This window comes from Myotis davidii, unplaced genomic scaffold (genome assembly GCF_000327345.1).
Source record: "Myotis davidii unplaced genomic scaffold, ASM32734v1 scaffold73, whole genome shotgun sequence".
Taxonomy (NCBI): domain Eukaryota; kingdom Metazoa; phylum Chordata; class Mammalia; order Chiroptera; family Vespertilionidae; genus Myotis; species Myotis davidii.
The window spans coordinates 2,911,141-2,920,725 of record NW_006286675.1 but is presented as its reverse complement, the minus strand read 5'-3'; the positions used below and the strand labels follow the sequence as shown (position 1 = coordinate 2,920,725).

Genomic DNA, 9,585 nt, shown 5'->3' with positions numbered 1-9,585 from the left:
CCCTATGCACCAGGCCTCTAGTTTACATATAAGGTCCTAGGAAGCCTCAAGCTTACAAGCTTGAGATATTAATCTTATATGTGAAGAGGGAAAAAAGAGAATCTGGGTAAATCACCAATTTTTTCTTTGTTCTGAGTAGGAGTTCTAGATTTCTCCAAAATGACCATCAAAAGTCTGATGAGATAAAGAGCAGATTGGAAACTAGGAATGCTGTGATGGAAATTCTGCAAGTAATGGAAGCTTTGGCTGTAAGGAAAAAAAGCAAAAAAAAAAAAAAAAAAAAAAGCATCACAAGAATAATCTAAATTCATGAGTTATCCAAGTCCATTTAAGTGATGGTTAATCAGAATCCTCATTTTCAGGTGCTTTAGTAGCAACCTTCTTTCCCTGTAAGAGAAAGCCAGAACAGTACAGAGTCCAATGGGTAGAATGCTGGCCTTGAAGGGGTCATGTATACAAAGATTCCCATGTACTAGTCTAGGCCATGTTTATATGTGCAACCTGGATCAATTACTTGCTCTTTAAGGCCTTAAGCAACACATTGAAAAATGTTTAAATTCTGGGTTCACAGGGACAAAGCAAAAGGAAATTATAAAGCAGAGCTTTTAATAAATATACCATATATGGTCAGCTTTCAGTACACTGAGGTAACAGGAGATGGGAGTCACAATTAATCCAAAATTGTAACTGACATAAAACTAAAGTCAACTTCTGATTGATTGGTGGGAGGGAGGTCAAACAAATTTAAAAGTAGTATATTTAAAATGAAATAAAGTCCTGCCTTAAAGGTAGAGATGACAAGTACTGATTGCAGATCCAGTGATGGCTTAGGGCCCAGTGGTCGGCAAACTGCGGTTCTTGAGCCACATGCGGCTCTTTGGCCCCTGGAGTGTGGCTCTTCCACAAAATACCCCGTGCGGGAGCGCAAGTACAGTGCGACTGAAACTTCGTGGCCCATGCGCAGAAGTCGGTATTTTGTGGAAGAGCCACACTCAAGGGGCCAAAGAGCCGCAGTTTGCTGAACACTGGTAGGCTCTCAGGGGAGGTGAAAGAATGACTCAATTAACTCTGACTGAAGTTGGGATAGGAGGCTGGGAGCCATGCCCCTTAGATCTCCTCAGCTCCCTCCTCCACTGCCTAGCCCTCAACCTAGGCTCTTTTTCTGCCAAGTTTGGGGAAAGGATACAGGCAATCAGTGACAACTAGCTGCTACCTAACTACCCAACCCTACTGGGAGACAGAGCAGGTCTCAGGATAGTCACGAATTGACTGTAGATGGTCAGTGCTGTCATCATTACTTGAAAATACAAACTTTATATGATGAAAGATACATGAAGATTTAGAATGATTTGTTCAGCAGTGTATAATGCTTCAGCATTTATCTGAATACTCTATCAATTTCCCTCTCTAACAAGAGACACCCAAATTATTTCCAAGAAATCTTGTTCCTAGGAGTGTCCGGGGAACTCTCTGGGACATGTAGTTGGACCCACCTAAGCAGTTCCTCCAAGGACTGGTCACGCTCTCTCGGCTTCAGTCGGTGAAAAAGGACCTCAAGGGCTGAGTACAGTAAATTCTGATTTTCAGCTTCAAAAAATCCACTCCTAAGGGAAAGTCAAGGTAAGATGGTTTAACTTAGTTTTAGTAAGATTGCTGGACAGCATTTGAAGATCCTGGCCTCTAATCTGTACCACCAGTAAGTCAACAGAAGAAAAAGCAGAACTGAAGTACTGAAAGTAGTAAAGAGCCAAATTCAGACAGCTCTGTGTATCAGACTAGAAGTTGAAATGTACCTAAAACAGTCTTTCCATCAAAACCTAACAGTTCACCTAGGTTTAATTTCAAGGGAAAATGCCCTCCTTCATTCCCTACATTTTAGACTTAAGTCTTAGTCTTCTCTAAACAAACAAACAAACAAACCACCAGGAATAATTTTGTCAAATTGTGAAATCAATGTCTAATCCAGCGGTTCTCAATCTGTGGGTCGCGACCCCTTTGGCAGTCGAAGGACCCTTTCACAGGGGTCACCTAAGACCATCCTGCATATCAGATAATTACATTACGATTCATAACAGCAGCAACATTACAGTCATGAAGTAGCAACGAGAATAATTTTATGGCTGGGTCACAACATGAGGAACTGTATTTAAAGGGCCAGAAGATTGAGAACCACTGGTTTAATCCATAATAGGTGCTCAATAAAGAACTTATTCCTTCTCCAAGTCTTAACCATTCTATCTTCAGATTATCTTTCCTCTGGTCCCTTTCTTTCCAAGCCAAGGCCATCATTCTTGGCCAGGTCCTTATCATCACACGCCTAGATCATGGCGACACCTTTTGACCGGTCTTTTTGCATTCCTTTCTAGTCACCCTGAACAATCCTGCCAAAAGGATTGTCCTACAACACTGCTTTCATTATATCATGGTGTGATCATAAAACTCCAAAACTGCTTCCCTAGACAACTTTCAAGTTCTTCTGCCTAATCTTCAAGGCCTAGCACATTCTGACTCCCTAGATCTGCTCTAAAAAAATGTCCACATCACCAGTGACAGTCAGTCTTTCTTCCTTTCAACAAGTATATTCTGAGGGCCTATTATGGGTCAGGTTCTTTTTTCTTTGGACAGCTTTGAGGTATAATAATTGCCATACAATAAATTGCATGTATTCAAAACATTTAATTTACCAGTTGACTTACATATAATCCCATGAAGCCATCATCACAATGAAAATAATGAACATATCCATTTACTGCCAAAACTTTCCTTATAATCCTTTGTAAACCATTCCTCCCTCCATTCTCCCACCCAATGCTAAGCAACCACTGACCTGTCTTCTGTCACAATAACATGCTTTTTCTAGACTTTCATATAAATGGACTCAAATAACACATACTCTTATGGTCTTTCTTTTTTTCATAGATTTCAGAGAGAGAAAGGGAAATAGAGAGAAAGATGGAAACATCAATGATGAGAATCATTAATCATCTGACTCCTACATGCCCCCTACAGGGGCTCGAGATGGCAACCCAAGGATGTGTCCTGAGAGGGAATCAAACCGTAACCTCCTGGTTCACGGGTTGACGCTCAACCAATGAGCCACACCGGCTGGGCTCTTATGGTCTTGCTTTTAATTCAGTATAATTCTTTTTTCTTCCAGATTGTTGTATGTAGTATTCCACCATAGGGATATACCATAGTTTGTTTATCCATTCACTGATTAATGGACATAGAGTGGTTTCTAGTTTGGAGCTATTACAAATGAAGCTGCTATAAACACTTGTGCACAAGACTTTGTGTGGACATATGCTCCTATTTCTCTTTGGTAAATACCTAAGAATGGAATGGCTGGGTTGTATGGTAGGTGTATGTCTAACTTTTAATTTTTTAATTTTTTATTTATTGACTTGAGAGACAGAGAGAGGGGAGACAGGGGGGAAGAAAGGGGAGGGACAGAGAGAGAGAAACATTGATTTGTTGTTCCACATATCCATGCACTCACTGGCTGCTTCTTTATGTGCCCTGACTGGAGAGTGAACCCTCAATCCTCGAGTATCAGGAGGATGCTCTGACCAACTGAGCTACCTGTCCAAGGCTAACTTCTTTTTGTAAAAATGTATTTTCATTGATTTCAGGGAAGAAGAAAGAGGGAGAGAGAGATACAAACATCAATGATGACAGAGAATCATTGATTGGCTGCCTCCTGCACGCCCCCCTGCCCTGAGGGGATCAAACCCGCAACCTGGGCATGTGCCCTTGATGAGAATTGAACCCGGGACCCTTCAGTCTGCAGGCTGACACTCTACCCACCAAGCCAAACCAGCTGGGGCTCCAGGGGTAACTTCTTCTTTATTATTGTTTTTTTATTTTTATTGATTTCAGAGGAGAGAGAGTTAGAAACATTAATGATGAGAGAGAATCATTGATTGGCTGCCTCCTGCATGCGTCCTACTGGGGATTGAGCCCACAACTGGGCATGTGCCCTTGACTGGAAACCTTGACTGGAATCGAGGCCGCAACCCTTGAGTCCACAGCCAACGCTCTTTCCACTGAGCCAAACCAACTACGGCCAGGGCTAACTTCTTAAGGAACTAAAAGTTTTTTTAAAAGTGGGTGTACCACCCTGGCTGGTATTTCTCAGTGGTAGAGCATTGGCCCATGCACTGAAGGATTTCTGGTTTGATTTCCAGTCAAGGGGAAGTACCACGGGGTTGTGAGTTTGACCCCTAGCTCCAGTGGGGGGTGTGTGTGGGAGGCAATCAATTGATTTCTTACATCAATGTTTCTCTCTCTCCCTCCATCCCCATTCCTCCTTCTCTAAAAAAAACAATGGGAAAAATATCCTCAGCTGAGGATTAAAAAAGAAAAAAGGTACACCTTTTTAATTTAACCATGCAATGATTTTTAATTGTATTTCCTAAATAATTAATGCTATTAAACATCTTTGCATGTGTTTATTTACCATAGTATATTTCCATGATGAAGCATCTATTCAAATCTTTACCAGGCTCTGTTCTTAAGTATTGAGGATACAACAATGACTGGAAATAGCCCTCAAAAAACTCACAATCCAGAAGGGAAGATGAGTGAACAAATAATTATAACAACAAGTAATAAGTTTCATCGTAAGAGGATACCAGAGTAATAGCAGAGAACTGGGGGGTCAGAGAGGCAGGAAGGAGGCTTACCTGGCCTAGGGGTCAGAGAAGATGCCTGAGGAAGTGAATGCTTTTCTAACTCAGAAAAATCTGAGTTAGAAATGAATGGGGATCAAGAAATGCAGAGATCCTGGTAGAAGGATGAGAATGTGTGAAGCCTTCCAGATGAAAGCTATATAGGGTAAAAGACAAGTAGAATAGCAGTCAGATAATAAAAGGTCTTAGAATCTAGGTAAGAGTTTCAACTCAAGAAAAACCTAAGGGGGTCCTAGCTGGGCAGCTCAGTTGGTTAGAGCATCATCCTGATATGCCAAAATTGAGGGTTTGATCTCTGATCAGGGCACATACAAGAAGCAACCAATGAATGAAAAAACAAGTGGAATAACAAATGAATGTTTCTCTCTCTCCTGTCTCTCTAAAAATCAATCAATAAGTAATAATAAAAAGTAAAATCTAAGGGCAATCAGAAACAAAAGTTGGGACAGGGTAAGACTGGGTTTGCACTGGGAAGGTTACTCTGACTGTTTGTAAAGAAAGGACCATGGGAGGGCACCTGGAGGCAGAGAGACCAAATTTGAAACTAATCTAGTCCAGGTGAGAGATGATGGGAGTCTGAAAACAGTGGAGAATGAGATGGCTATTAAGATGCTATTTAGAACATAAAATAACAGGATTTTGTGATCAGATGTGGGAGAGAAAAAATATGGACAGTAAAGGAAGGCACAAAGAATAGTTTCTGGTTTCTGCCTGAGACAGCTGGTGGTGCCATTTACCTAGCCAGGCAAAGCTGAAGGAGCGCTGGTAAAGATGAAACACTTCATTTTGGATGTGATGAGTATGAGGTGTTAAAGAGACACCTAAGAGTGTTGCATAGGCAGTTGAATATAAGTGCCTGTAGCTCAGAAGACAAATTTTAGCACAAATTTAAGCTTGGGTGAGATTGCCCAGGAAACTTATTAATGAGGACAGAGGAGTTAAGGGCCCAGCCCTGAGGAACAAAAGCATTTCAAGAACACAATTCCCTCATTTCTCCTTTCACCCAGTCTGTGCCTTCCCCAGAGGCCATCTACCCTTCAAGGGCCAGATGAAGTCCCATGGCTTCCATGAAGGCACCCACAAATACCCCACTCCAACTGTGCTCAGTTCTTTACCACATAATCTGGAATTTATCCAGAGCTTGTTTAATGACAACTTTTTAAGTAACAATCTCTCCAGTGTTATTACAAAAAGTTTGCCCCTACAAACTCAGCTAAGAATCTGATGGTCAAATTGGCTAGCCAAAAGCAAGTCATATAATTTTCAAATAAGTAAATAATAGCAACTCCATAAGATACAGAGGATGCAAGATCAAATAAAATGACGCAGACAAAAGCACTCCAAAAATAAAGCATCAGCCAAAACCGGTTTGGCTCAGTGGATAGAGCGTCGGCCTTCGGACTGAAGGGTCCCAGGTTCGATTCCGGTCAAGGGCATGTACCTGAGCTGCGGGCACATCCCCAGTGGGGGATGTGCAGGAGGCAGCTGATCGATGTTTCTCTCTCATCGATGTTTCTCACTCTCTTTCTCTCTCCCTTCCTCTCTGTAAAAAAATCAATAAAAAATATATATAAAAAAAAATAAAAAAATAAAGCATCATATTTACCTCTGTTTTTGGAGCCTTTTCCTTCTTTTCTATACCTCAGTTCCTTGGTGACTGTCAAGTAAAGCAAGTACATACTGGATTGTCTCTACCTTTCATATCTGCCACATACTCACCAAGCAAAAAGCCCATGAAAAATCTGCAGTAGCCTCTGATAACAGGAAGACATTAGGCGGTACTCCTGAGCTTGCATTCCTGGACCATCCACTACACTGTGATTCTCAGCTGGTAAGCACTAAAAGGAAAAAATGCTTTTAGGACAGTTGCTTCAGCAATTGCCCTCATTTTCTTTCAATATTTCTTAACCAAAAATGAAGTATCTTGTTAACTTAGTAATTTCTAAGTCTCCATAATAATAAGATAGGCTTCTGACCTGAAAATAGTTGTGAATGTTCTCCAGATGGTTACACATTGGGGTCAGCAGTTGAATAATGCAATGAACAATTTCTTGGCCAGTTCTCTGTTGGACATGTGACAATCCAATATTCTGGTTTCCTTTACCCTATAATAAATTCAGAGTTACTGGGGAAGAAACTGCTGGATAGCTTCCCTGAAATTAAAAGCTCACTATGGGGTTAGTTAAGCCTATGTCAACAGGTAGGGTGGATAAACAACTTAACTGCTTGCCTGAGACTCTATTCTGAAAGAAGGATCCTTGTCATCAAACAAGAAAGATATTGGCTTCTGTAGAGTACAACTACTGTTTGAGAAGTATAGACCCATAAAGCTCACACAGAAATAGAAATAATTTAGGCTGATAAGAATATAGAGCAAATAATAAGTACAAACAAGAAAGGACCAAGTAACTGGGTGTGTTAATGCTTAAATGTTTACACCTAAAATTTTCACATTTTGTTGTTTGCACCACCCAATTGCTTCACCAGATGCTATGGCACATTTGTATGGGCATGGGCTTAGTTTGGGAGGCTGTTAAAACCAAAACCCAAGTACAGAAGAGGATTCAGGAATGCTTGGGCACTTAGAAATATACTTCCCTGTTTTTGGTGGCTTTTTGTTTTCTGTTTCAGAGTTTCTTTCTACACAAGGTGAATATGGTCTGGCAATGAGGCTGCCACCATGCTACCCAGTGACCCAAACATTATGCCAAAGAAAATGCTAACTTATTCATTACTAAGACCTATTTGTTTTCAAGTCCACTAAAGTCAGGGCCTGTGCTTCTGCCTATACTTACCTTGAGGAAGGGGACTCTCCTGGCAACAGAAGGTGTCAGCATATTCTCCACCTTGTGGGAGAGATCTTCCAGCAAGAAAAGCAGCTCAGGGGGCTGAAGTTGCACAACTTCTGTAGCCTATCACAAGGAATAAGGAAAGAATAACTACAACCATGTCCTAGCCATCTACTTAGGGGAGCACATTTTTATGTTTAGTCTTCCCAATGGATGAAGAACCTGACCATTACTAAAAAGGGGGGAAATTTCCCCGACCTCAAATAAATAAATGGCTGTTGTGCTATGTTAACAAATCAAACAGTCAAGCATTTCTGAAGTAAAAGAAAATTTCAAATGATCAAAATAAAATTTTAATAGGCAGCATAGTTTTGGAAGACATAATTTTTCTCTAGAAATAAATGCCTCTGTGTATCTTTCCAGCAGTGGGCCCGAGGTACATTTCCTAAGTACCCTAAGATAAAAAAATGACTAATTCAAGGGAATTTTACTTTTTTCTGTTCATTAAATAATTCTTTCATATTCTTTCTCCTAATGTTTTGCTGCTGTTAACTCTGGGCAGGATCTCTCTAAGTGTAGTACATTTCCAGAAACAGAATTGGTGAAATACATTCTCCAAATTGTATACATTTATGGCAAATCTCCAAGTACAAGCTATGTAGAAAGATTGAAGGGGGAGGGGAGCAGGAGGTGGGGGGTAAAGATACTGTCTCTATTCTGAAGGAGCTTACTGTCTTATAAAAATATGCTATTTCTCAATTTACTAAACCTGGAGAACCTCTACTCTGGTGAAATCCCACATCAAAAATTAGCTTTTCTGTGAAAATGTCCTCCATTTCCAACTTCCTCATAAATACCATTCTCTCCTCAGTTTCATTGGTACTCAGTTCAGTTCAGACCATCAACATAGCACGTAGTGCTAGTTATGTCTACTTCCTTTATTAGATTATGAACTACCTGAAGGCAAACATCATGTGGTATGAACCACTGAAGTGCCAATGTCTGGATGATTGGCAAATACAAAGAGTGCTGATAAGCATATCATGGATGCAGATCAAATGCCATGAAAATAGCACTGACCTCTATAAATCAAGACAGAGCTACTCTACAAAAGTAATCTAAACAGCTTATAGTTAGTAACTAAGATAAGATCACCTCAATAGCATGATCTTTTATAAGGTCTAGCACATTGTAAAAAACTTAAAACTTGTAAACTTCAAGATGACTATTCATCATTACTTTCACATATAAAGGCTTTGGAAGCCAGAGTCCAACTTTTCTCAATGTCATGGTATTCTTTTTGAAATAAGATTAGAGCTGAGGCGCTTTCTGAATGAAGATTAATTCTGGGATCTCATCGCTGTCACTTACTTCAGTGTGCATTTCAGTGTCTAAGATGAACTTGGTCAGAAGCCCACAACGCAGAATACAGAAGACCTCCATGTCCAGCTCTCGGAATAATAAATGGTGATTCTGTAGTGACACTGTCTTTTCTTCTTTCCCTTTGAACTCCTAGGGAGAAAGTAGCAGCAACCAATAGAATAAATGAGGATTCTACTTAGTCTAATTTTTTTTTTTTTTTAAATATATTTTATTGATTTTTTACAGAGAGGAAGGGAGAGAGATAGAGAGTCAGAAACATCGATGAGAGAGAGACATCGATTGGCCGCCTCCTGCACATCCCCCACTGGAGATGTGCCCACACCCCAGGTACATGCCCTTGACCGGAATCGCACCTGGGACCTTTCAGTCCGCAGGCCGACGCTCTATCCACTGAGCCAAACCGGTTTCGGCTACTTAGTCTAATTTTTAATGAAGATTGTGAAGTGTAATCATGCATTTAACTTATGCAAAAAGTTACATTTTCATTGTATCACCAATTTCCTTTCACCAAAGTCTCTAAATATTCCTAAGACAGAGCACCTAATTTATATTAGGATATACATCATACATCAAGGTTCTTGATTGTTTTCTACTTAAGAGATGAACTGTTAGACAGATCAAGGCATTATGGTGTAGTATAGAAAACTATGAGCTTAATGGTCAGAAAGATTTGACTTCTTCAAACTGATGGTCGCCAGATGGGGCGGGGGTAGGGTAGAGAA

The 9,585-nt window shown here is 40.4% G+C and overlaps 1 protein-coding gene across 4 annotated transcripts in view; it reads right to left on the bottom strand.

Moving 5' to 3' along the window:
- The window catches only part of FANCD2 (Fanconi anemia complementation group D2), a 60,149-nt gene that overhangs the window by 6,946 nt on the left and 43,618 nt on the right, over positions 1 to 9,585 (bottom strand). For all 4 annotated transcript variants that reach the window (XM_015560364.1, XM_015560363.1, XM_015560365.1 and 1 more), the window contains 6 exons: positions 8,852 to 8,992; positions 7,487 to 7,603; positions 6,668 to 6,796; positions 6,411 to 6,529; positions 1,494 to 1,604; positions 116 to 246 (listed from right to left, as the gene is read on the bottom strand). In XM_015560364.1, the coding sequence (XP_015415850.1) occupies positions 116 to 246; positions 1,494 to 1,604; positions 6,411 to 6,529; positions 6,668 to 6,796; positions 7,487 to 7,603; positions 8,852 to 8,992 (748 nt within the window). The remainder of the gene's footprint in view (positions 1 to 115; positions 247 to 1,493; positions 1,605 to 6,410; positions 6,530 to 6,667; positions 6,797 to 7,486; positions 7,604 to 8,851; positions 8,993 to 9,585) is intronic.